Genomic DNA, 27,685 nt, shown 5'->3' on the forward strand with positions numbered 1-27,685 from the left:
AAAGTGATTCATAAGTTTTATGCTTTAAGGACTAAATTGAAAGAATTTCAAAATTATGGTTTTATGATGAAAATAGATAATTATGTCTAAGTTTGGTTAAAAATTGAGTAGAAATAAAGTATGAATTAAGATAGAAAAGTAAGTGAATTTAGTTAGGATTAAATTGAAATTAAAGTAGAAAATCAACATTTTGTATTATGACTGTTTGGGATAGCAGTAGTAGTTTAAGTTTGAAAAATCACCAAAAATTGTATAAATTGAATTAGAGGATGAATAAAATATTGAATTAAATCATATTGAGTCTAATTTCTTATAGAAGAAATGGTGTAAGCAATTGAATTGTAAATTATGAGATATAGTGAGTTTTGTTAGACAAGGTCAGAATGAATTCGAGTTCCCCTATTCTGACTTTGGAAAATCACCAAAAATTGAAGAAAAATAATTAGAGACTTAAATTTATATTTTTAGAATCCGTAATGAGTCTATTTTCAGGAGAAATCAACGGGAATATTATCCGAGTTCTGTACTATGAGATAATTAATTTTTAGTGAAGAATGGTCGAAACTGTTAGACAGCAGAATAGGGGTGAATTTAAAGAATAAACTGTATTTAATTGCTGAACGAAAAATTCTGAAAATTTTATGGTAAGAAGATTTGTGAGTCTAGTTTTAGGAGAAATTAGCAGATCTTAATTTAGAATTCTGTAACTGAAGATATAAATTAGTAATGTATTAATGATTATGAATTGTATTAATTTCGTAGTTAATGTGGTACCGGAAATCTCAGCTAAGAAAGGACAAAACAAAGTCAACGGGAGTTAGCTTAAAAATTACGGTTTGTATTTTTATAATCTGAACTTAATACTTAAATTGTTGGATTTATTATTTAATGTATATATATATGTAGTAGGTGTTTTGAGATGATTATATGAATTGGATTGGATATTGATTATATTGAGTTGATTTATGAATATATGTGAATTGTTATTGAATTGAAATTGAAATTAAAATTGAAATTAAAATGTAAATTGATTGGAAAAGTGAAACAAATAAAATGCATGAGAAGTTAATATTGGAATGGCTTTGATTGGATGATATGGAATTGAACCAAATTGAATTGAATGTGATTATTTGAAATGTATATTGATTGAAAAGAAATTAGTGATTTTAAATTTGATTGGACAATAAATAAATAAATAAATATGAATTGAATAAAAATAAAATAAATTATGAATATGTGTAAATATGTGAATTGTGTATTGATTGAAAAGTGGTTGGAATTGAACCGAAATATGATTATATGTGAATATCTGAAATATATATTGGTATTGAATTGTATACTGATTAGAAAGTGGAAAAGTAAATTTGAATTGAATTGAATGGAATGGAATTATGATTAATTGAAATGTGTATTGGTTGGATATTGAAATATGAGAAATTGTGATTGAATTGAAAGCGAATTTGAAATAGAAAAATGATTTGAGTACCCTATTAACTAGTCGGACTGAGTCGGATATAGTTGGCATGCCATAGGATTTGGAAGTGTTCAGGCACTGAGTGCCATACTGGTGTGTTTGGTTGGAATCCGTATATCCGCCAAAGTCTGAGTCTTGTTAATAGGGGTAAATATGAATATTAAGTAAAATTGGAATAAGAATTAAATTTCCTATTAACTTGTCGGGCTAGTCGGATATAATTGGCATGCCATAGGATTGGAAGAATATGGGATTTATCGACTTTACCGATCGGGCACTTTATGTGCCGTATTTTAGGCACTTATGTGCTAATTCTTTATTACCATCTTTCATATTACGATTCGGCACTTTGTGTGTCGAATATTATTATTACTCTCGTATCGATTCGGCACTTTGTGTGTCGAATATTATTATTACTCTTCATTCGATTCGACCTTGTGTGTGTCGAATATTATTCTTATTACCGTTCTGATTCGGCACTTTGTGTGTCAAATATTATTCTTTATTACATTCTTGATTCAGCACTTGTGTGTTGAATCTGCTACTATTCTTGTTATTGTTCCGATTTGTTCCGATGAGGTACTCGTGTACATCGCCTCTATCTTTCTTTATTCTTTGTTAAAACGGCCGATGAGGCACTATGTGCCGTCTTGGTGTGTTGGTTGGATCCGTGTATCCGTCTCGAGTCCGAGTCATGTTAATAGGGTAAATAAAGGTATAAAATAACTGATTATTCTTGAATAATTGATATTATCGGATAATTGATCTTCTTGGATATTAGATTCTTGAATAATGAATATTCTTGAATAATTGATCATTCTTGAATAACGATTGTCACCGAATGAATGACGCTCTTGAATAACTTAATAGTTCTTGAATATCGATTTTATTGAATAATTGATATTCTTGGATAACCGATCAATTGATCGATCTTGAATAATGTTTTATTATTGAATAATTGATTGTTACCAACAATTGGTATTCTTGAATAAATAATTATTCGAGTGTTAATGAACATTCTTGATTGATTAATTGCTATTGAAAAATAATAAATGATTTGAAATTTAAAGTAGACCAAAACATTGGTTGGAAAGTGAATGTTTGAATTCTCATTGAGTTTGAATAGTTCAATATATATAAATTAATATGTTTTATAATTGTTTAAGTGTTCAGATTATAGAAATACCACTGAGTGTATACTCAGCGTATGGTTTGTTTTCGTGCGCAGGTTAAGTTAAGACTAGACCGTTGAATCAGCATCCCAGGCCGATCCCGAATTCAATGAGGTAAAGTATGTTGAGTATTGGTAATGGCATGTACCTAGGATGTTTTATGAGAGTCATTTAGGTTGTAGAAGTATTGATGAAATGAGTAAATTATGGTTGGCAACGGTATATAATATGAATTTTGAAATTTACTAAAAATTCGTAGTGATTCTAAATTAGTCCCGAATTGAATTTGCTATTCTTATTGGACCGTGAGGGCCCATTAAAGGGACAACATCTTAAACTAGGATGAGTATGAATATTTATTTTAATTAATGATCAGAATTGGACCGTACTGACTGGTAATGTCTCGTAACCCTGTTCCGGCGACGGTATAGGGTTAGGAGATGTTACAACAACTTTGAAAATTGTTTAAGTTTTGAAAAATTTTGTATGAGTTCGGTTAGGCTCGACCCATTTCTAATGCATGTTTAATGTCTCGATGACCTATACAAGGGACTCTTTTGTGATGTATGATTACAATTTTGGATGAAGTTTATGAATTGTTCGTAAAATATTCTGATTTGTCCAGTAACGCCTTTAACCTTAATCTGGCAATGGATACGGGTTAGTGGTGTTACAACTAGGTAAAAAAAGGCCTATGAAGTACTCGTAATTGGACCCGATGTGAGAGAGGCCCAAAAATCCCTCATGGACATGAAGGAGGCAGCAACCCTAGTAGGAATACTAGGGTTTTTTGTCCATCCTAGTCCTATTCTAAGTAGGATGTCGTTTTTCTATTTGAAATAAACCACTACAACTCAACAAGGGTTCTACCTTTTCTTCCTATAAATAGATGGCACCGGTAGAACTATTAACACAACTTTGAGAGATTGTTATTCTACCGAAAAATGAAGAAAATTTATTCTCAACTATTACATATATTTTCCAGAATAACAATTCTCGTACCACAAACCTTAACTGAATTTTCGTTTTCACCTCAAAATGAGAGAAAACTTTTTCCAGTTTTGTGTTTCGATTCAATTGGTTCGAGCCCACACTCGAAGCAGTTTGTGGTACGAAAATAGTGAAAAAGGTCATTTGGTTGAAAGCATGGAACAAAGAATGTTTGCTAAGCCGAAAACACAAGTACGAATTCAGTTAAGGTTTATGGCTATAAATATTACAAATCGAGTCAGTTTTCAAATTTGTAATTTTTCACTGTACAAGAAAACCATTTTCAAACTGGATGTTTTCCAACATTTACTTGCAAAGATTCTTTTATGGGAAAAATTGACACCTTTCGTTTCTCTATTATGTAACTCACAAGCCGTAATTCACATTGCTAAGAGCTAAGCTTACAATGGTAAGAAGAGGCATATTCGAATAAGACATAAATCTATAAAAACATCTAATAAAGAATGAAGTATTTACTTTGGAGTACGTGAGGTCTGAAAGGAACCTAGCTGATAAGCTAACCAAAAGGTTAAGTAGGAAAATGGTTTTTGATTTGTCGAGAGGGATGGGTCTTATGCCTAGTGATTGAGGAATTCATGGTGGATACCCAACTCAATTTTTAAGTTCAATTTGGTAAAATAAAACCATGAAAAGACTCATATTGTACATTTCATTTATCTCTATGGCAAACTATGTACATGCATAAGGTTGAGTTCTTACTCTTAATGAATTTATATCTCAAAGGTTGAGCGGTCTTCTTGAGACGGGCTTGATGAATCCATCAAACTTAAATTTGAGAGGATGAGTTTAATAAATGCTCTTAATGATTTCATAGTTCTAATTTAGATAGTCTATATTGAGATAGACTTGATGAAATCACCTATGTAAGTGTGAAGAACTAGCCACCTTCTATGAAAAACATTGGGTAGACTTTCTAGAGCATTTACCAGCAACCTAAGATATATTGGCTAAAACTTGTTGATCTATTGTGGAACATCAATTGGATCTGAGATTAGTTGTTTCGTAAGTTAACCCCTATTTTAACAAGTTCAAGATTTGTTCACTTATTAAAGAGAATAACCACTTATTTCACTACGTGCTAGTTCAAATCTACAAGATACTAGTGCTTAAGCGACTAATTTCGTTTTTGCTCTTCTCATGTTTTACCTTTCCCATGTTTACAAAATTTTCCAATTCCTTTGCATTAGTGGGGGAATGTTGGTAATACAAACTGGGTAATCTCACATTGGTTGAGAAAATGCTTCTAAGAAGGTTTAAATACAACCTTACCTCTTACCTTCAATGAGTAACAGGGGCTAAAGGCCCAACATATCGTCTTGCATGCCATGTGCCTTGCCGCTTGTGTCTACGACACATATCGCGTGTGTTTCTTTTTGGATAAAATTTATGTTCCTTTTATCATGAATATTTTTTTTTGAAAAAGTTCTAACTGTTGCAGAATATTTTTGATTGAGGAAAATCCTTTGCTATTTTTGAAAAGCCGACAATGCTATTTTACCAATTTGCCCCTTCAGAAAATAGTATAAATAGCTGATCATTCTCCTCAATTTTTACAACAAGAAGCAAACAACAATCTTTTCTCTGTCTTTCATAGCTCGTCTATTTTCTGTTCACAAAACTTTTTCGATTGAATTTTTGACCAAGCTTTCAGCTTTAGTTTGCCGTCTATTTTTTCGAATACTTTTGAGAAGAGCAATACCAATTGCGTTTCACCTTCTTTATTCGGGTGTACGGATATTAAAATATTGTGTTAACCTTGGGGGGCGACATTCACTACACGATTACACATATCAGGATGGATTTGCTTCTAAGGCAGTAATTTTTCTACGACAAAGTGATTATTTTATTAATTTACACTCAATTTATTTATTATGCCAGTACTAACTATTTTATTTTGCAATAGTATATTTCCAATAACATCTACGAATAACTCTTTATATTTTCATTTCGGAGAAGGGTTGACGTAAATATGGAGCACTATGTACATGCATAAGGTTGGTAAAATAAAACCATGAAAAGACTCATATTGTACATTTCATTTATCTCTATGGCGAACTATGTACATGCATAAGGTTGAGTTCTTACTCTTAATGAATTTATATCTCAAAGGTTGAGCGGTCTTCTTAAGACGGGCTTGATGAATCCATCAAACTTAAATTTGAGAGGATGAGTTTAATAAATGTTCTTAATGATTTCATAGTTCTAATTTAGATAGTCTATATTGAGATAGACTTGATGAAATCACCTATGTAAGTGTAAAGAACTAGCCACCTTCTATGAAAAACATTGGGTAGACTTTCTAGAGCATTTACCAGCAACCTAAGATATATTGGCTAAAACTTGTTGATCTATTGTGGAACATCAATTGGATCTGAGATTAGTTGTTTCGTAAGTTAACCCGTATTTTAACAAGTTCAAGATTTGTTCACTTATTAAAGAGAATAACCACTTATTTCACTACGTGCTAGTTCAAATCTACAAGATACTAGTGCTTAAGCGACTAATTTCGTTTTTGCTCTTCTCATGTTTTACCTTTCCCATGTTTACAAAATTTTCCAATTCCTTTGCATTAGTAGGGGAATGTTGGTAATACAAAGTGGGTAATCTCACATTGGTTGAGAAAATGCTTCTAAGAAGGTTTAAATACAACCTTACCTCTTACCTTCAATGAGTAACAGGGGCTAAAGGCCCAACATACGTGCGCCGCCGTCGCCAGCCGCCCGGCTTGTGTCTACGACACATATCGCGTGTGTTTCCTTTTGGATAAAATTTATGTTCCTTTTATCATGAATATTTTTTTTTGAAAAAGTTCTAACTGTTGCAGAATATTTTTGATTGAGGAAAATCCTTTGCTATTTTTGAAAACTGACAATGCTATTTTACCAATTTGCCCCTTCAGAAAATAGTATAAATAGCTGATCATTCTCCTCAATTTTTACAACAAGAAGCAAACAACAATCTTTTCTCTGTCTTTCATAGCTCGTCTATTTTCTGTTCACAAAACTTTTTCGATTGAATTTTTGACCAAGCTTTCAGCTTTAGCTTGCCGTCTATTTTTTCGAATACTTTTGAGAAGAGCAATACCAATTGCGTTTTACCTTCTTTATTCGGGTGTACGGATATTAAAATATTGTGTTAATCTTGGGGGGCGACATTCACTACACGATTACACATATCAAGATGAATTTGCTTCTAAGGCAGTAATTTTTCTACGACAAAGTGATTATTTTATTAATTTACACTCAATTTATTATGCCAGTACTAACTATTTTATTTTGCAATAGTATATTTCCAATAACATCTACGAATAACTCTTTATATTTTCATTTCGGAGAAGGGTTGACGTAAATATGGAGCACTATCCTCACCAAACCGCTTGAAATCACATGAGATATCAATTAGTTTCAACGCCACTTCGTCGTTGTAAATGGCAGCAAAAAGAGACTATGCTAAGGTTTTAATACTTGTAGGATCTTCACCCCAATTGTAGTTGGAGAATGGTATTTCTTCTCCTCCTATCTGAAGCAATTATATGATTTTTGTTTTTTTGTCCTTATCCCTAGCCTGAAGCCAAATTTCATATCCATATGAAAGCATGTGGGAAATGATTGCATGAGGATAATGAAACGTGCACCTCACAAAACTAAAGTAATTTCATGACATGTGATGGAATTAAATAAAAAAAAATTAATTCATACACGTGAATTTTTAAAGAAAACATTGATATTTTAAAATTAACATAATCTAATGGATTTACTTCAAAAAAGAAAATGCGATCGTAATATTGGAATGCATTATCTTAATGACACTGTTTAATTAATTACATTTGAAGGGATACTTCCATTGAAGATTATGCTCTTCTTATATAACTAAAATTTTTGTCTCACTAGATATAAGGTATATTCATAATTAACAGTCATCCAAAGAAAAAGATTTGTAATACATGCACTTTTGCATGTTGTCGATGGCTGGATGTATAAATGACTTAATATGCTTTATCGATTCACATATCATATGATACATGATATCATGAAATGTATCATCTCTCTATTTATTTATGCATATATTATGGTATTGATACATTAAGATGCTCTATAATATTGATAAATATTTATGCATAAACAGATTCGAGAATAGTAAAAGCCTACCACATGAAACATTCAACTCTAAATCAATTCTTATTAAGCCGAAAACTCAACTTAAATATAGAAGTACAAACGATAGAAAATCTAATCCATACGTTTTTAACAGATCCCAGTCTCAAAGTTATTTGCAGAAGCAATGCCTTGAATTCAAGCATGTAAAAAACTATGATAATTAACTTCAATGAATCAAGTGCTAAAATATATGAACATAGATAAAAAGACTTTGGAGCATTCAATTCAAGCTCTCTTCTCCCACCCACTTCTCTTTCTTACATGGAACAAAAGCCCACTTCTCTTTCTTACATGGAACAAAAGCGTATTTTGTTGATCAATCAATAATTTCCATTCATTGAAACCTTAATCAACAACAATCATATATTTCGTTTTTAAGAAGCACCACCACCACACCATTAGATAATATGGCGGTACATCTCTTGCCCTCTTTGTTCTATTTTCTATTTACGTGAGGCTCAATTGTGTCACTAATTGCATAGAAATACATTCAAATTTGCTCTCCCTCTGTATTATCTATGTCCTGCAATACAACCTTAAAAATAGCCACCTGTGTCACACGTACTTCTCAACCAGTCATCAAACTCTTCAAAAAGAAAGACCAAAGTAGATTCAAGATGGCTTTGGCTAAGAAATTAGTCCATTTCATGTCCTATTAGTTTCAACAAGAAGGAATAGCAGACTTGAGGTTTCAGAAATTACAACTTCCATTAATAATTGGGGATTTCTTACACTGATGTTCATTAATATCTGAAAAGCATAAAAATGGGACTGAGTCTTTCTAGTAAGAAGCGGAGAGAATTTCCTTACCAGACTCTATTTACATTTGATGGTCCGTGTTTTTCTATCTGTACACCATATTTCTCAATGACTTCAAATCAAATTAAGTACTCGTAGTATACCAAGAAAAGTGCATCTGGGAAATCTTTTGGAAGGCTGTTGATGTAGAGGTAAAAACGCAACAAGTCCTCCTGTGAGACAGTTTTATTGTCAACCACATCATCGTTGCAAGTAAGCACCCATAAATCTTCAGAGTTGACCCTTTTCAAACTACCTCGACAGAACGGACAGGACTCAGATTTTGTGTTCCTGTAATTTGTAAAGGAAAATGTTAAGAGTGAAGCTGCAAAGCACTGAAACTGGAGAGGAATAACAAGAGATTTCAAGTTACCAATTGCGATAGCATTTGATGCACATTGCATGACAACAATTAGGTAAGACCATTTTCGTGCAAGGCTCCAAGCAAATCCCACATTCATCTTCCCTCTCAAAATCAATATTCCCAAGTCTATTATCTAAGTCGACTCTTTTCTTGGCAGAACTCCCACCGGCCTCCTTATCATCATCCAACTCCCCCAAGTTACCATGGAGCCTTTGAAGAGATGGTAATATAACACCTAAAATTAGTTAATTAGCAAAGAGAGACAATGACAAGGTGAATGAATCATTATAGGAAAAAAAAAAAAACACACTCAAACTAAGATTATATGCATACCGTAAAACTCTCTAATTGTTGCCTTCCTTCCACGTCTAGATATATTTGATCTCCCATCTGTATAGACCTTTAGCTAACAATGTGGAAATGAACAAATGGTGCATATGAATATGTATGAAAATAAATGTAAAAGAGGGGAACAAAATAAGCCGTTATAATGAACCTTGTATACGAGAATGTGAAAGAGGTTTAGAAATCTAGGGAGTAGACACATGCAGGAACTATCCATCCACTGTAACAAAAATAGAAAGAGGGGAGCCAAATGATTATACACCAATTTCATTTGAAGGTGAGCACCACTCTTGGCCCTTGGAATTGCAGCAGCCCTAAAACCCCCAAGAACACATTCTTAGAAGAACTAAAATGGAGACACAATATATTCTAAGCCAATCATTAAGCATCACAATGACCAAAATCCTTTAATAAATATGCAAATATTAGCATACTACCATTAAATGAATGAAACTTCTTAAGTTGCTATCTGCTAAAGAAACATCAAACTATCATCAAGTTCAGACAAACACTCTCAGAAGAAGAATGACGATAAGGAAGTAAAACCCTATCATAAACATACAAATATTAATATGCTACCACAAACAAATGAAATCTTTTTGAGCTGTTTCAGCTAGAGAAACATCAAACGACCAACAGCTCAGCAAATAGGCAGAGAGATTTTAGCTGGTATAAGAATTGTTAGGCTGAAAATTTACAATACTAAACCATATACAAAAAATTTGCAATTGGTTATTCAATAATATCATAAAGCTAACGAAAGATTATCATAAAAGAGAAAAGAATCAGATAAACTTCCAAACCGAATGTTTTTCGGTTTTTTTTTAATAATTTCTTTTAACAACTAGCAGAGCAGCTAAAAAACTAAGCTTTTTAATCATTATCATCAAAAGCAACCCAATCAAGCAACTAATAAACAGAAACAACAAGAACAAGTCAGCAATCAACTTCAAAAGGATGGTGAGGTAAAAGAAAATACTAATTTTTTAAGAAAATTAAACACCCAAGAAAAGAAAACTTACAAAGCATTTGCATGTTGTATGTCAGCCTTTAGTATTTTCAGAAAATCCTGATAAGAAGACTTTGACAACTGATAATACATCATCCCCATCTCTTTAAAAAACAGAGAAAACAAAGAAACCTAGACAAGATACAAGAATCTACAAAGATGAACAACAGAAAGTGTAAGAGAACTGGGTTTTCCCTTTCTAAGAACCCAATCCCCCAGAAGACAACAGAAAGTATAAGAAAACTGAACAAGAAAAGAGACTTTTCTTCTCTCTTGCCTTAACCTACTCTTTTTTATCCTTTTCTCATTATAAAGAAAACCATGCCGCTAATAATCATACAACAAGAAAATAAAAATAAAAATAATAATTGGGTTTGGGTTTGGGTTTGAGTTTGGGTTTGGGTTTGGGTTTGGGTTTGGATTTGGGTTTGGGTTTTATTTGGTATTTGAACTTGTTGATTAAATTTGTATGATTAGACAAAGAATATTACATTTATACGTCTAAGAAATTGTGTTATTATTTTATGATGATTTCACATTTATTTCTTTTGTTCTTATCTTAAAAGTTGCTTTTCTTGCCATCTTTCTTTATCTTTTTTTTTTTAAATCCGTCATGACTTTATTTATTTGTTAATAATGTTAATCAGATTATTTCATAAAAAGTATATATAATCAGACTAGAATTATTATCATAATCAGTACAGCTGTTTTCTTTATTATTTATATCATCATATTATAATCTTTGCGGCATTCTTTTTTTTTAATTATTTGGTTAATTAATCATTTCAAACAATTAAAGATTCGATGTCTAATCATTATCTTCACCTATTTAAATACTTAATCAATCAAGATTTTGAGACAATTTAGTTAATTTTATTTGTTAGGTTTTTTAATTTGAGACTTCATAAGTGTTTTTCTATAAATAAATAAGTCTCAAAACGTATTAAATTTCGTATCAAACAATTGTGGTCGAATTTGGATGAATGAAGGACCTATGAGATTGATATGCCTTGTTCTATAAGGTTTATTCTTATCTGTTAAACTATTTATTTGGTGATTTATCTAATGATTTTACTTGGTTTAAAAAGTTTTATTTTAAAATAATTATTGGAGAAATTTCAATAAGATATATTCAAATTATAATTGAAATTTTATCCTATAAAGACTACTTGGAGAAGATATAGAATTTAACCTACATATAGGCTGTTGTGCTATATATGGGTGTGCTTTTAGAGTGCTTTTTGTATGGTTATTTGTGTTTCTTTTACTTGGTATTTTTGTATTCTTGCCTAGACTTTTGTCAAAGAGTTTATACTTGATATAAGTGAGGATTTTGGGTGGGTGGTTTGTAACAATTGGAGTTGGTGTTGTAGCTGCAATTACTTCTTTGTCTAAAGGTAGATTGGGTTTAAATTAATGGGTGATCTGGAAATTTGTTGAGTAAGAATCATTCTCTGAATAATGCTCCATAGTATAAGATTGGTGAATCAAAACTCCATTAACAAATCTTGTGTTTGTTTCTCTCATTCCTTATTTTGCTTATCACTTGTGTTCTATTTAAACTCGTGCTCAAACAACAATTACAGTCTAAACATTAGACTGAACATCAAACTAAATAGGGAGCAAATCGTAAGTTCTTACACTTTTAATATAAAAGAACCATTCATAATGAGGTATAATGAATGATTTGTTAGAGTTAAAGGTTTCTTTTAATGATGAAGTTGAGGTATTTAAGATTTTAAGATTTTAATGTAGAATGATGAAACTATGTAAAAAAATTAAAGTATATAAATTAAATTTCAAGTTTCAGCATGCTAATGAGTCAAAATTGAAATTTGGTCATTATATTATAATATATATAAAAAAAATAAGGTAAACCTAAAAGAAATGAGATTGTCAGTCTCTAATATACTTTGTAATATCCCTTGCTCGACTCAATTGTCAAGTTTGAATTATAGAATGACACATTGATTACCGAAATAACTACCGTCAAATTATGATAAAACAATTATCTATATATTAGGCAATTGCCTTTAAATTATAAAAAAAAATAATGGACTCCAAATCTGAATCGAGCTTCAGGTTTATGATATATTTTATTTAGAAATAATGAATTTAAAAAATTGAAGAAAACAGAGCATTTGCGTAACACTAATCATCTCTTATCTGTTACATTAAAAAAAAATCATGCTTTTATCTTCCGCAAACAATTTACGTTGTAAATGAGTGGTTTAGCTGTAATTGGTGTTTAATTATTATTAATATTATCGGTTTTGTCGAGTATTTTTGCTTCAACTATGGTTAGTAAAGACACCTAAAAGATTCACTTCAAAAATTTAATATTTAATAGTATTAATAATAATTAGAAATTATATTTAATGTATGGTAAATATATGAGTCTCATGCATTATTGATGGTTAATAAATAAATTAAAAAAGGTACAAATAAGTAAATGTATTTAAAAGTAAATTACAATTTTCTCCTTGTCCTTTTACGGTACTGACATAGGAACATCTTAGTTTATGGTTTTTAAATCTTTAATAAAAATTATAGTGAATAAAGAAAACTCTTGTTCTTGTTCTTTTTTAATAAATGGTTGCATTCAATTATGTTGGAAGATTCTTATGAGTATGCTACTCAATTTATATAGTTATAAGTTACGGAAAATTTGTGGGTTATAGGCATATGGAATTATTGAAAGTGATTGTAGTACGATTCCCTAATAAGGATGTGAATATATGCTCGCTAGCCTGCTTCAACGACAATGGTTTATTCAACTTAGTTACGCACCAAGAGATTGTAATAAAGTAGCAGGCAAAGACTTCCAAGGGAGAAAAGTGTTGTTGTGCAAAGATATTTAAATCCAGTGCATGCGGTGTGGTCGTTGCTGGCAAATGACACAATGAGGCTGCAATGTAGTTCTATCTTGTTGTAATCCTCAAGGGCACTTTGCTTTGAACCTTTGGTCATATTATATCTTTAACTAATTTAATGTCTATTGTCAAAATTATTTTTGAAATCGACTTTTTATTTAAAAAAATAAATATAAAAATAGGAGTCGCCACCAATCATTTTTATAAGGTGTGATTGGGTCATCTCGTAATTTGATCGCTTTAATAAATGGTTTCGATTTACTAAAATAACAATTTTGGTCTACAAAATTTAGGAAAACGAGTTCGAGAGTCGGTTACATACGAGGAAGGACTAGCACACTCGTAACGCCCAAAATTGATACTTAATTGATTAATTAATGTCTCAGTGTCGAAAGTTAAAAACTTGGGAAGAGTTTAAAATACGATCCATTTTTGTATTAATGTTAATTTTACTTAAAAAATTCTTGAATAAATCAAAATGAATATTAAAGACCCTCTCATCTTAAGATAACAAAATGTCACATCCCATAAGTTAGGACACGACACCTTGAATCTTTAAGAATAATGTTGTCTTTTATTTTTTTATTTAAATCTCATGTATTTTAATTTTAAAAGGATATTTGGTCACTTAGGCTCAACTAGAAAAATTGAAACCCTGTAAGTTAGGATACGACTTCTCAAATCTCCAAATATGGAATATTGCCTTATTTTGAAATTTTTTTGAATAATAACAAGTGTAATATTTAAATGAGGTGTATTTCTCTTATTCGGGGTATAATATAAAATGGCTTATTATGAATAAATATGTTTAAACACGATTTTTGACGTGATTTTAACGAAATGAGATAAAATGGTGATGTAAAAATGGAGCGATGATATACGAATGAAATGTCGCGTCAATAATATAAATTACTAATAAAACATTTCATAATGCACATAATGTCGATAATCATATAATATATACTATTTTAACACTAATATAAACAATCAAAGAAAAATAAAATAAATAATAATAATGATAATAATAATAATAATAATGACAAAATGTGCTCATGAAATGACAATACCAATTTTAAATATAATAAAGACAAATAAATACATAAATGAATATTGAGGAAAATAGTTTATAAAATATTGAAAATAAAGGACCAAATTAAAATGTAAATGAAATTTGGAGTGCAATTTGTAATAAAGTACATGAATATATAATAATGGATGACAAAATAAAATAAACAAATAGATACCCAATAAAAAGAAAATAAGAGAACAGTTTTAAATAATAATAATAATAAATAAATAAATAAGTAATAGGCTAACAAGTAAATACATAAGGAATTAAAATGAATAAAGGACTCAATTGTCACTCAAATCAAATTAACAGGATAAAATAAAATAAAATAAATAAATATCGAACTAAAATGAAAAGCGCGAAAACCAGCAAGGACCAAACGGGCAAATAACACGATCCTTCAGACACACATCCCTTCTCCTGGAGACCAGCTAACCAATGACCAAATTGAAATGCATAGAAAACATGCGGTAAAATTTCTAAAAATTAAAAGAAAAGGATCTGGACCCAATTGTAAACTATTCGAAAGGCGAAAGGACTAGGGTTGAAATTATACCCTAGTCCAAAAACATGCGGACCTTGAGGCTTTGGGTCAAGTCAGATGTGGGTTGGCCAAAACGACGTCGTTTTGGGGCTATTGGAATCAGCCCCTAATCGACGTCGTTTCACAAGGCCTATAAAAGCTATTTTTTTTTTAAAAAAAAATCATTCTGCACCATTTCTAAAAAAAAAATAAAATTTGAGAGCTCTCTCCTTACTCTTTCACCCTCTAGGTCTGGTTGTCAGGCCATTGTGGTGGCCACTGGTCGCCGATGACAGCGCCACCGTCCACGGTGGCCGGAGAGCCCAAAAGCTCTGATTCTGACCCTCTTTCGAAGGAAAAGCCTTCTCCTCTCAAAAAAGTCTAAAAAACAACAACAAAAAAACCTTTGATTCTTTTAACCATCGCGTCATCCGTTCCAACGAACCCCAAATTGAACCCTAATCGATTCTAGGTTTTTGGCGCCGAGGAGAACTTCCGATGACGGAGAGAGACAAAGCCTCCTAGGTAAGTTCTTTTTTTTTATTTTATTATATATATAATAACGGATTTAAAATATTAAAACCATAAAAGAATCACCCTTTTTTTTGAATCTATATGCGATTGCTATATATTTTTGTATTTGATCTTCTTTATATATTTCTTCTTTTTCTTAAAAAATAAAAAATAAATAACAGATTAAAAAAGAAAAAATCACCTTTGAAATTTTATTTTCTGTTTTTTTATTCTTTAGTGCGTGTAAAAAAGAAACATGGTCTGTTATGGCCTCTTTTATAGCCAAAATTACAAGATTCCTTTTGTTTTTTGCTTTTGTTTGCTACTACTCTTTTATTTTTTTCTTTGTTGTTCTCTACTGCCTTGCGTGTTCGTTTTTCTTTGCAGGTGACAGTGGCAGAAGGCGAGTCGACAGTGGTGGCAGAGGGGTGTCAGATTGCACGCGGAGAGGCGGCGCGGTACAGACATGCGGCTAGGGTTTCTTCTTCTTCTTCTTCTTTGCTGAAAATAGTTTAGGTTTTGGGCTTGTTGGGTCATTAGGGTTTTTTTTGTATTTGGGCTATTTGTATTTGTAAATGGACTGGACTTTGACATTGGACCATTAATATTATTTATTTATTTTATTTTGGTTTTATATTTTTGTATTTTGAGTTTCTGGTTTGGGCCCAGGCAAAATAGGCCCACTACATTTACCATTTCTTGAATTCATATGTATCTCTTCATTGTTGGGTAGAGTTGAAAAGTGCATAATTTTTAACTAATATAAACCTCTTTTCATTTTTTACCTCATTTTCATCTCGGAAGAATTGATTTTTATGCATTAGGATATGAAATAATAGTCTTACTTTTTTTTCCTCATTTTTCTTCCTTACCAAGTACACTTAAAATTTATTTTCTTTCTCTTTTTTCATTCCCTCTTTTAGTGACGGAGCCAAATTTTTTCTTGTAGGGCGGAATTAAATTGTATATTTTTACGATATTAAAAATGTAAATTCATCATTTTAACAGTCTATATATTTATATTTTTAAATGGTTAAATTAAATTTTTATCATTTTTTGAGGGTTAAAGTGTAATTTTATCATTATTGATTTAAAGTTTCATAAATTATAAAGGGCCTAAATTGAAATTTTACCATTTTAAGGGGGCATGACCCCCTAAGCCTCTTAGTGGCTCCACCATTGCCTTCCTTCCACTTTTCCACCTAACCAAATATAGCCTTAAGCTTTGCTCAGTAGAGGGAAAGGAAAATTGGAAGGATAGAAAATTGATGGGGTGAAAAAAGTAGAAAGAGGGGAAATATATTTCTTTCCATAGGTGTGTTTGGTAGGAATGATAGAAAAATAGAAAGAAAAAATAATTTGCTTTTCATCCACTGTTTTGTAGAGTTGAAAAATGTAAAGAAAGAAAATGAAACATTTGGAAAATGTATAATTTGAACTAACATATACTTCTCTCTCGTTTTCTCTCCTCTCATTAGGATGTAAAATGACCTCCCCGTGTTTTCTTTCCTCTCACATTTCTCCCTACCAATCACATTCAAAGTTTATTTCTTTTCACTTTTCTACTCCTTCCTTCTATCCCTTCACTTTCCCACTCACCCATGTACATCTTTAATGTTTAGGTTAGATTTGTTGGCATTTTTCATTCCTTTTATATGTTATATTGCTTCTATTGCACGTAACAATGAGCTTTTTCTGCGACATACTTCTTTTGGTAAATATGGTTGTTTGACATAGAATGTTTATAGAGTAATTAAAAGCCATTTCGCTCATTGTATTTTTCACTTAGTTATTCTTTGAATGAAGTTGTAATCTTTTAAACTCGTGTGTTTTTTTCAGAGAGTTTAATGGTGATGGATGGATGGATGAGCTAAAGATGCCGCAAATGAAGCAATGCAAAAGCTACTAGAGTTTAAGATGATGCAACTGGTTTCTAAACACGATTCCTCTCATGGTTTGGTGGAGGATCCATGTGAAATTGGGGCAACAATAGTGGTGCTGGAGTTTTTGGGAGAAAAAGAGAGGGGGAAGGAAAAAAAAAGAGAAAAGAAAATAAAGTAAAGAAATGAAAAAGTAAAAAATAAAAATAAAACAAAAATAATGTCACGGTTTAGAAACTAGTTGCATTTATAAGCTTGAGAAATAGTTTAGGTACCATTTCAGAGAAAAAAAAACTTAAAAAAAAGTTTAAACATCAACGTAAGAAAAAGAATACAGTTTAGCTGCCAATTTATAAGCTAAAACTTTGCTTTAGTATCATTATTTTGTTGGAATTTGCCATATTCATCTCATTTTTTCAAAGAAAATGTATTCAATTGATTCTTTTAAAAGTAATAGTAAATATATATTCTCAAATTATGCTGAAAGATAAGATCCTTAGTTATAAAATATTAGAGGAGATTGTTCAAACGAAAAACTATCGACTCAAGTTCGAAAACTCACTTGAAATTTGAGAGAATTTGGATAAAAATACTTTTATGAATAAATTGAAGAACCTAATGGAAAATAAGTTTGGGAAAAAAGTTAGGCTCGTTTAAAATATGGACATTCAAGATCCAAGCCCGACCTATTTTCTAAATTAATTTGTAATACATTAAATTATGCTATTTATATATATTATGTAAGTTATAACACATAAAATTAAATCTATAGTAATATATAGTACTATAAATAAACATTAGCAAATTATTAAATTATTATATATAAGTCTATTGAGTCTTAGTTCGATTGCCATGAGCATTGACAATAATGCAGAATGTGGGTCCGAGTGCGCTAAAGCGCGTTATCATCTTATCTATGGATTGGGGAGGGGCTATTGGTAGTTATAAGTATTGTTTCAAAAAGAGCGAGATATAATCGAACCTATAATGAAATTGTTCAAAAATTTTTACCTATATATAATATTTTAATAAATGAAAATATATTATTAAATACCAAATTAAAAATAATACAATTTTTCAAAAACAATGTAAAAATATGAACAGACCTAAAATAAATTTGTGTCAACTATTTATAAAAAAAATATGAATGGACTTTAGCAAAAATTTTATCCCATATTTTAAATCAGCACAAACTTGAATAAGGATAAAATATATTATCATACTTAAGTCTGTTATAAATTAAGCTCGACATATGAAGTCATCTAAAGAAACCTACTTTTCAAAATTGGGTGAATAAAAATGTTTTCTAAATGAATAAAATGTTCTCGAACCTTGGCTATTTTATGGAATGGTGCAAGAATTTTTTTCATTTTCTATAAAAATCTTTTAGATCATTTTATTTTGCTTATAATTTTATTGTATAAAGCATTGTATCGTAATTAAATATCAAGATTTTAGTTGTTTAATTTATAAATGTATTTAATAAGGTATCAATTTTGGCCTTACAATTAAATTTGGTACCTTAATTGCTTGTTTGATGTTTTAATAAAGGGTGATATTAGTTTGGTTGGGTTAAAATTTTGGATTTTTCAAACTATTTATTATAATTTGGCAATTTTTATATTAAATTTTTTAAAATTTAGATTTATTTTGGCAAAATGAATTTCGTTTTATGACTTTTAAATATTATTTGATAAAATTTCAAAATATTTTTAAAAATATAATTTTAAGGGCAATTTACTAAAAAAAAGCCCTTTTTATGTCATTATTTATCGAAATGGCCCGACTTTTTGATTATTTACCGGAAAGGGTCATTTTCTTCGAAAGCGCGTCCACGTCAGCGCGAAGTCAGGGGACGTGTCAGCAAAATGCTCCCCTAGGGAAGTGTTTTGCCCCTTTTTTAAAGGTTAGGGTTTTTGATTGGTTTAGGGTTAGGGTTTAGTGGTTTAGGGTTTTTAGAGTTTAAGGTTTTAGTATTTTTTAAGGGAAAAATTAATTAAATTAGAGTTGAGGGTTAATTAATTAAATTAACTATGAAATTAAAAAAATCAATTAAATTAGAGTTTAGGGTTTTTAGGGTTTATTATTAAATTAACTATTAATTACGAAAAAAAGCTCCCACGTGGACACTCTTTTGCTACAGTAATATCTGAAAAATAATTTTAAGAAGATGTTTCTAAATAAATAATGTCAAAAACGCTTCAAGAAGGATGCATTGTCAGCAAAAGTATGGAAAAAAAGCTCCCACGTGGATGCTCTTTTGCTACAGTAGTATCGGAAAAAATAATTTTTGAGAAGATGTTTCTGAACAAATAGTGTCAAAAACGCTTCAAGAAGGATGCACTGTCAGCAAAATTACGGAAAAAAGCTCCTACGTGGACCGTCTTTTGCTACAGTAGTATCTGAAAAAGCCTTAGACTATAAACGAGCCAAATTTCATTTTTAGGTTGCATAAGTTACATCAAGAGAAATTAAGGCTAAAGTAAAATCAAAACTGAAGATAAGTGAACGTATTAGTGCTGTTATTTAATATGATGGCGAGGTCCGTGACACCAAGAACGGCGTTGTTTTTTTATCGGAGAACACAGCGCGACTGGTTTTTAACCAGAACATAGATTTGACAGAACTTCGTAAAAGAATTAGGCGTAAAATCTTTGGAACGATTCCAATGAAAGTTTTATCTATTAAGTTATCGATTTTTTACTTCGGTTGATCCCGTGAGATATGACTCATTCGACATCAAAGTTCCTCGTAGCTTGGAGGCAATGGTGCAGACTCATCTTGCTAGTAGATCACCTTATCTTGAGTTATATGTACAATTTTAATCGCCAAATGATGCATTTGCGACTTCAACATCTAATGTTGTTCGAGAGGAATACACGACCCCTGCCCGACACTCCATTAGTGGGTGGCAAAACACGGAAGTGCCCGTGTTTGGTAGCAGTATGGAATACGCAACCCCTGCACGACACTCCGTTGGTGGATGAGACATTCACCTCGGTGGGTCGATGTTTGATACTGGAAATATGTACTGGGGAATGACATCAACTTCTAGTGGTTGGCAATCCACATCGGATTGGAGACGTTATGAAACATCTAGAAAAAGGAATGATGTACTTCCTACGACATCCATCGGCGAGGGGACCTCGTTCATTGCAGATGATAGTGGGTCGGATGATGAGTCCGATGTGGATCCACGTCAAGAGCTTGGCCTCGATGGTGCAGAAGTTGAATTATTTTCTGAACTGGAGCCTATTCCAACCATACCTAAAGATGTTGAAGGGCGACAAAAAATTTTAAACTTTATAAGTAAAAAATTATAAAATATAAAATGAGTATGGTAAAATATTAAAAATAAATATTTAAAAATTACTAATAGTTGAGTGATCATTTTGTAAGTTTTTATAATTCGATAGCTAAAAATCATAGTTAAGTGCTACTAATGTAATTTAATCTAGATATAAAAATATGAAAAATAATTATTATATTTTATGTATATTATATATTTCTATAAAAAACTTATTTAACATAATTATATACTATGTTTAAATACATTATCTATCTAGTCAAAATACATCTAAAATAAATTTATCAAGATTCATCGGTGATGAAAATTAAATTATAATTATAATTAAAAAATTAATTAGTATGGTAAAATATTAAAAATAAGTATATATTTAAAAAGATATATCAATTTTTTAAAATTACAAAAAAAATTATTTGAAGGGGGGAGGGGCCTTTTATATATATATATTGACCGTTGGAGTTCAAACCGTCTTGTGACCGTTGGGGCAAAATGCTTTCAGAGGGGCGTTTTGTTGACACGTCGCTTTTAGGGAAAATAGCCCTTTCCAAGTAAATAATCAAAAATTCGAGTCATTTTGGTAAATAATGATATAAAAGGGCTTTTTTTTGGTAAATTACCTATTTTTAAGTAAATAAAAATAATCATAACTTTTATTTGATTAAAAAATAATTTTATATAGAATTTTAAGTTATTTTCATTATTTTAAATATAAAGTATTTTTATGGTAAAATTTATTTTATATCATAAATTTAAAATTAATTATAAATTAAATAAAATAAAATCGGTTTCAAGCAAACATCGCTTTTTTAACTTGTATTCCATAAATTATCCAAATCAAGGTTTTCAAAACTAAGCAAGTTGAACTTGTAGACCACTAATTCTCAATTCGGCTAGTTCAATTAAATAAAGTATTTAAAAAGTAAAGAAAGTCGATTCAACTATTCTATCTAATCAATTCAACTAATTCACAGATCAACAAGTCCAACTTCTTATTTTAAATGGATACTTCAATCAATTTTCAATTTAACTAATTCAACTAATTAATCCAATTCTAAAAACAATAATCTAAACTTCTCAATTGGAATCAAATTTAAATTCTTCCAATTCCTTTCAATGTGTTAATTTGAATGATGAGGAGAGAGTTGAGAGGTATCCCGTCGTCTAATTTGCTTTCACGTCGGTCTCACGTGTCCTCTCTCTCCGTTCATTTTATTCTTATAGTGATAGAATTAACAATTTCTAAATACAAGATATACTTAACAGACACGAAAATTGTTGATGGGTTCTATGCTTAGTTAAATGAAGCTAAATTTGGGTATTTCCATCTTTCTTTTGGAGCAAATAATAATTAATTTTTCGTGTCTTATAAAATATTATTTTAAAATTTTAAAATTTTTCATACATAGCATGGTTTTAATCCTTAACTTTGTATTATGGATATAACAAAAATAATATAATTAATATCTATTTAAACATAACTTGATGTAAGTTTTCTACCCAAAAAAATATAATTAATATGAAAGGGATTAAAGTTGTCCATGAGCTGGGTTGGGCTCGAAAAATAGGAGGGTTTGTGTAAGAATATATGCTCGAAAACTAATTTTGGCAGAAAACAAAGCTTGTTTAAAAAACAGGTTGGACCTCAGGAAGGTTTTTTGGTCCGAGCCCGACTAAACTCAAGTTTTTAATAAAAACCCCATACTATTTTTGTTGTTGTTTTCCCAATTTTTGTCTCTACCGTTTCATTATTATGTTGTTACTATTTTGTTGTTAATGTTTGGATATTGTATAACTCTTGTTTTATTGTTAATTTTGCTACTGGTTTAGAGGTATTTGCTTGTTAAGTTGTGCTTATCTTAGTGCTATTTAAGTATAAAGACTATTTTTAATTTATTTTTAATTTGTAGGGAAACATTTATTTTAATATTTTTAGCGCATTTGGTGTGTTATATTTTTTTAAAATTTTTATATAAAAAATAAAATTTAAAAAATTAATATGGGCCAAGCCTGAGTATTAGCATTTTTATCTGGATCGAGTTTGAACAAAAATTTAAACCCATTTTTTTGGACCAAGTCGGGCTTGAGTCTAAAATTTTATCAAGGCCCGACTCGACCTAACCCATGGACATGATCTCTAGAAGGAATTCACTACACTAGAATAAAATTAAAATGGTTTTATACATTTTCGTAAGTTTTGTAGATTAATATTTTAATGATTCAATTATTGAATTTATTGATATAATTGTACTTATCATTGCATGTAAAATTTCAAACCATTCTCTATTATAACAATCTAAAAAGTGTATATATAAATATTCATTCAATAGACTATTTTTTTGCATAAAACAAATAACTCGTTAAATTTGATATGCATGATATATAAATAGAGTATAAAATATGAGACTAAATTGTTAAAATATTAATAGTATAAAAATTAATGTTAATTTTACACTGATTCCTCCTTAATTAATATATAATTAGATGTATACTTTCTAACAAAAGATAATATAGTTAATATCTATTTGAACGTAATTAGATGTAGACTTTTTACCAAAAAGAACAATTATTATCCTTTCACATGCATAAAGACAAATATGAATTAATATTTGATAATTAATTAGTTAGCATTGATTTTGTACGTTTCTAGCAAATGGTTAGCGTCAATTGCAATCGGCGTCATAATTTTTGTCTCTTCTAAATCCATTTGATTTTTGTTTTGTCTCGTTTAGGAAATAAAAATGACGTAAAATTATAGTTCATGCTATCCTTTCTCATGCCAACTATATATAAAGTGTAACTTAACTAGCCATTAGGTTACACAAAATTCTCATTCTTAATTACAAATCTAATCATTCATTGTTTACAGGGACAACATGCTGCTTAAGGTCCAAGTGATTTCCGAAGAGATTGTAAAGCCATCATCTCCGACTGCCGATAGACTGCGTCGATACCAACTATCGTTCCTAGATCAATTAAATGCCTCGTTCTATAATGCTTTGGTCTATTTCTACCCAAAAATATGCGATACTGAAGCCAACAAAATCACAGTTTCCAATCGGTTGAAACACTCCATTTCCAATGCCCTTACCTATTTTTACCCACTGGCTGGTCGGATAACGGATGACCAGTTGTTTGTTGATTGCAACGATGAGGGGATACCCTTTTTGGAAGTTGGAGTGAAGTGCCAACTTTCAGATGTTTTAAACAATCCAATTCCCAAAGAACTCAACAAGTTGCTTCCTTTTGATTTCCATGGTGCTAAAAAAGTTCCCCTTGGAATCCAATTCAACGTTTTCGACTGTGGGGGGATAGCGGTTGGTGTTTGTATTTCCCACAAAATTGGAGACGCCCTTTCATTTTTCTCGTTTGTGAATATGTGGGCAGCCATTGCTCGTGGAGAGACGAATTTGATTGCCCCCGAATTCAAATCAGCCTCGCTTTTCCCACCACGAGACCTTTGGGGATACACGCCAGGAGCTAGTTTAATAAAAAAAGGACAAACAATAACCAAGAGATTCGTGTTTTGTGCCACCAAAGTGGAGGAAATTAGAAGAAAATATGCTGAGAATACTAACCAAACACGCCCGACTCGTGTTGAGGCCTTATCAGCTTTCATATGGGAGCGTTTCCTTACTGCCTTTGGTGCAAGATCAAGACCAGATACGCTTTGCGCAATTGTTCACTTGGTAAATTTACGTGCGAGAATTGAGCCTCCAATGCCGGGTTCTTTATTTGGAAACCTTTCTGGCTTAGCAATGACTATCCCATCCATGGACAGTAACATCGTTACCCAAATAAGAGACTCCATAAAAACAGTGAACAAGGAGTACGTGATGAAACTAAAAAATGGATATACTCACCAGGAATATCTTAGGGATATGGCAACAAGTTATGGCAAAGGCGAGATGGTTACCTTAACGTTCACAAGTTTATGCAGGTTTCCTATGTACGAAGCTGATTTTGGTTGGGGGAAACCCATATGGGCTGGCTCTGCAGATCGACAAATAAAGAATGTAACTACTTTAACGGACGCCATAAATGGTGATGGAATAGAGGCTTGGGTTACCTTAAATGAAGAAGAAATGGCGAAATTTGATTGTGATGAGGAATTGCTTGCATATGTTAATAACCCAAAAAGCTTGTAAAGAGGATTAAGTAGTGCCTGTATTGTTTATGTCAAAGCTTTAATTTTGTTGTTGTTGAAGCATGTTTTCATTTCAGGTTTGCATATATACATATTTTTCCGTATCTATTATGGGAGACGGATCGTGATTATTACATAATGGATGGGGGAAGATTTTGGAAGTATTTAACGTTTGGTTTGCTGTTCAATTATGAAAAAGCCTCACTTGTTCCCAGTTACCACTTCTCCTCCCCCTTTTTTAGCAAAGATGCAAAAGGGACACCCCTCACCATATGGTCTTCGCCAAGACACCAATCATCTTAGCAAATTTAGCCTTCCTTTAATTGTTTAAAAAATAAACAATATGGGTTCTCGGATATGAAGTTTCAACATCAGGTTGAAGATTGATTCCTTTAGTTCCATCTCTAGAATTTATTTTTCTATCTCCTCTGAAAGTCTCCATTAATGGCCTGCAACTGAATTGGCAGAGTCAGATTTTCTCCATCAAAAGCTACTTCTTAGCTTCACCTTGCTCTGTTCCACTTCCTATTACAACAGAATTCTGAACATTCACACTTTCTTTTGCTTGGCCTTCAGCTTCTTCACTACCTCCATCACACCCATGACTTTCTTTCTTCAATAAAAACATCTCCAAATAAAAATCAACACCAAATTTGAAATAAAATGCAATTAAAAGGTAAATAGCAACAACACCATCAATGTAAAAGTAGAAAATTAAAAGTAAACAAAGAATCAATATCATAATTACTCCCTCTACTCCATTCTTTTGCTCCTTCTTACTCTATTCTCCCCTTACACAATTGTCTCAAGGTGATACATCTTCCATAATTAGAAGTATTTTTTTTCTATGAAATCTAGATGTGGTATGTTTGATCTTTGGCATATCTTCAATATAATCTACATGAGATGCAACCTTATGTCTCACTTGAGCATCAATAAATTGTTGGTCTTCAAAAGTAAAATGTGTTTGGACTTTTCTCACCCAAATATGCTTTTTATCACATTTTGCCAATTGCAAACACTTGTTGTTGTAACAGGTTTGCAACAGCCTTGAGTTTCTTCCAATTACGCATCATTTGTTATACCCCTTGTAACACCCCCTAACCCCAAACCATCCCGGAAGAAGGTTATGAAGCATTACCGGAGTTTACAGAATAATTTCACATAATTCTATTATTTTCTTATGTTCATGTCAAAACTGTCTTCTTGAGCAACATTCACTAAAATAATTATATCTGGAGCTACGAAACTCCAAATTAAGTTCTGTTAATTTTCCTTAAAACTAGACTCATATACCTTTCTACCATAAAATTTTCAGAATTTTTGATTTAGCCAATTAGTACATTTTATTTCTAAAATTTTACCCTGTTTTGCTGTCTAATAGTTCTGACCTCTCTTCACTAAAAATTATTTATCTCATAATTCGGGACTCGGATGATATTCCTATCTATCCCTCTTGAAAATAGACTCGATAAGGATTTTAACTATATAAATTAAAACTCATAATTATTTTTGTATAATTTCTAATGATTTTCTAAAATCAGAATAGAGGATCTCGAAGTCATTCAGACTCTGTCTCACAACAATTTAAATATCTCATAACATAAAATCCAATTGCATGCACTGTTTCCTCTATATGAAACTAGACTCATCAAGCTTTAATCTCATATTTTATTCAGCCCTTAATTCAATTTCCACAATTTATGGTGAATTTCAAAAGTTACACTACTGAAGGCCATATTTATTCATTTATCACTATTATTCACTAAATCCATACAATATCATTTCATCCTTACATTTACAATTTCAAAATGACACACACATAAGACATCCTAGGTACATGACATTACCAATAATTAACATACTTTATCTTAATGAATTTGGGATCGAACTGGGATGCTGATTCAACGTTCTATCTTTACTAAACCAAATTAACTTTGAACCTTGAAACCCTAAATTTTCCTTTTTCTTTTTCTTTCTTTCTTTCTCCCCTGTTTCTTCTCTGTTTCATTTCCACATTCTGTTTCTTTTCATTCTGTTCCTTTCCTTTATTTCCTTTTTATTTACTTTACTTTTAATAATATATAATATACTTATATAATAAGCAAACATATATGTGTATTACAAGTGTATGTATATCATTGGTACACATATAATTTTTTTTTTTTACCACACACTTGTCTTACTTTTATTCATTTTATAATATAATATCAATTTAAATAACAATAACAATAACAATAATAATTAAATAGAAAACTATAATAAATAATAATAATAATTTAATATATATTTTAACACATAAAAATCTCAGATTTTTATGTTTATACCGCCTCACTTAGGACAAATGGCATAATTGCCATTTTGGCCCTCTTCATTTTCTTTTAATCTACAATTCAACTTTCATCATTTATTCAATTTAGACATTTTTCCTAATTACTCTTAATTAAGCTAAATTTACTTAATTAAACTCTAATTAACCACTCATTTTACTTCATAAATATTTTTAATAAATATTTACGAATCCGTTTTTGAGAAATGGAGACCCGAAAATACACTGTTTCGGTAACGGTAAAATTCGAGTTATTACAATTCTCTCCCCCTTAAGAAATTTTGTCCTCGAAATTTGCCTAAAAGAGATGTGGGGGTTTAGTGATCTCACTGTTTCTTTCGGTTCCCATGTTGCTTCCTCGATGATATGACTTTACCATTCAAGCTAATATCTCAACTGACTCTTTTTTTTTTTGAAATTTTACATGGCCCAACAGAACAAGAACTCAACTTCTTTTTCAACCCGATCTTCAAAATTTTCTTCCAAACTGAATCTTTAAGAAATATCATATCACTAACAAAATACTCGATATCCTAACATTTCAAGTCCACATATAATTCCTGTCTGTCAAAACTCAAAACTGCTTTCAATCTATCTCGAATCACTTCCACTTTTCTTCAATTTCACAAATTAAACAATTCCGCATATTCTTTTTCTCACTGTATTTAATCAGATCTCATGCAGTTTTACATCTTAATCATTCAGAACTTCATACAG

At 30.9% G+C, this 27,685-nt stretch overlaps 2 protein-coding genes across 3 annotated transcripts; one reads left to right on the top strand and one right to left on the bottom strand.

The window, feature by feature from the left end:
- Positions 1–8,503: 8,503 nt before the first annotated feature.
- Positions 8,504–10,662, bottom strand: LOC108476808 (E3 ubiquitin-protein ligase AIRP2). Of its 2 annotated transcripts, none has more exons than XM_053022541.1 (5): positions 10,344–10,662; positions 9,584–9,635; positions 9,310–9,382; positions 8,986–9,211; positions 8,504–8,903 (listed from the first exon to the last, which is right to left on the bottom strand). In XM_053022541.1, the coding sequence occupies exons 1-5, from the start codon at positions 10,430–10,432 to the stop codon at positions 8,693–8,695; spliced, it is 651 nt and encodes a 216-aa protein (XP_052878501.1). In that variant the 5' UTR covers positions 10,433–10,662; the 3' UTR covers positions 8,504–8,692. The 2 variants fall into 2 exon arrangements, with proteins under 2 accessions (XP_052878501.1, XP_017634636.1); XM_017779147.2 differs by having other exon boundaries at positions 9,473–9,635.
- A 9,534-nt stretch (positions 10,663–20,196) lies between these two features.
- Positions 20,197–24,640, top strand: LOC108478787 (stemmadenine O-acetyltransferase-like). Its single transcript, XM_053022961.1, has 2 exons — positions 20,197–20,471; positions 23,362–24,640. Exons 1-2 carry the CDS (start codon positions 20,197–20,199, stop codon positions 24,638–24,640), a joined length of 1,554 nt encoding a protein of 517 aa, XP_052878921.1.
- Positions 24,641–27,685: the final 3,045 nt, after the last annotated feature.

The sequence above is a fragment of the Gossypium arboreum genome, chromosome 12 (assembly GCF_025698485.1).
Source record: "Gossypium arboreum isolate Shixiya-1 chromosome 12, ASM2569848v2, whole genome shotgun sequence".
Taxonomy (NCBI): Eukaryota; Viridiplantae; Streptophyta; class Magnoliopsida; order Malvales; family Malvaceae; genus Gossypium; species Gossypium arboreum.

Bases quoted from the DNA above. Each gene is read 5' to 3' on its own strand.
- LOC108476808 (XM_017779147.2), bottom strand. From the start codon at position 10,432: ATGGGGATGATGTATTATCAGTTGTCAAAGTCTTCTTATCAGGATTTT. The intron at 9,636-10,343 runs GTAAGTTTTCTT...TGGGGGTTTTAG, and splicing joins ATACAACATGCAAATGCTTT to GGCTGCTGCAATTCCAAGGG. The intron at 9,212-9,309 runs GTATGCATATAA...AACTAATTTTAG, and splicing joins AACAATTAGAGAGTTTTACG to GTGTTATATTACCATCTCTT.
- LOC108478787 (XM_053022961.1), top strand. From the start codon at position 20,197: ATGTTTGATACTGGAAATATGTACTGGGGAATGACATCAACTTCTAGT. The intron at 20,472-23,361 runs GCGACAAAAAAT...CATTGTTTACAG, and splicing joins ATACCTAAAGATGTTGAAGG to GGACAACATGCTGCTTAAGG.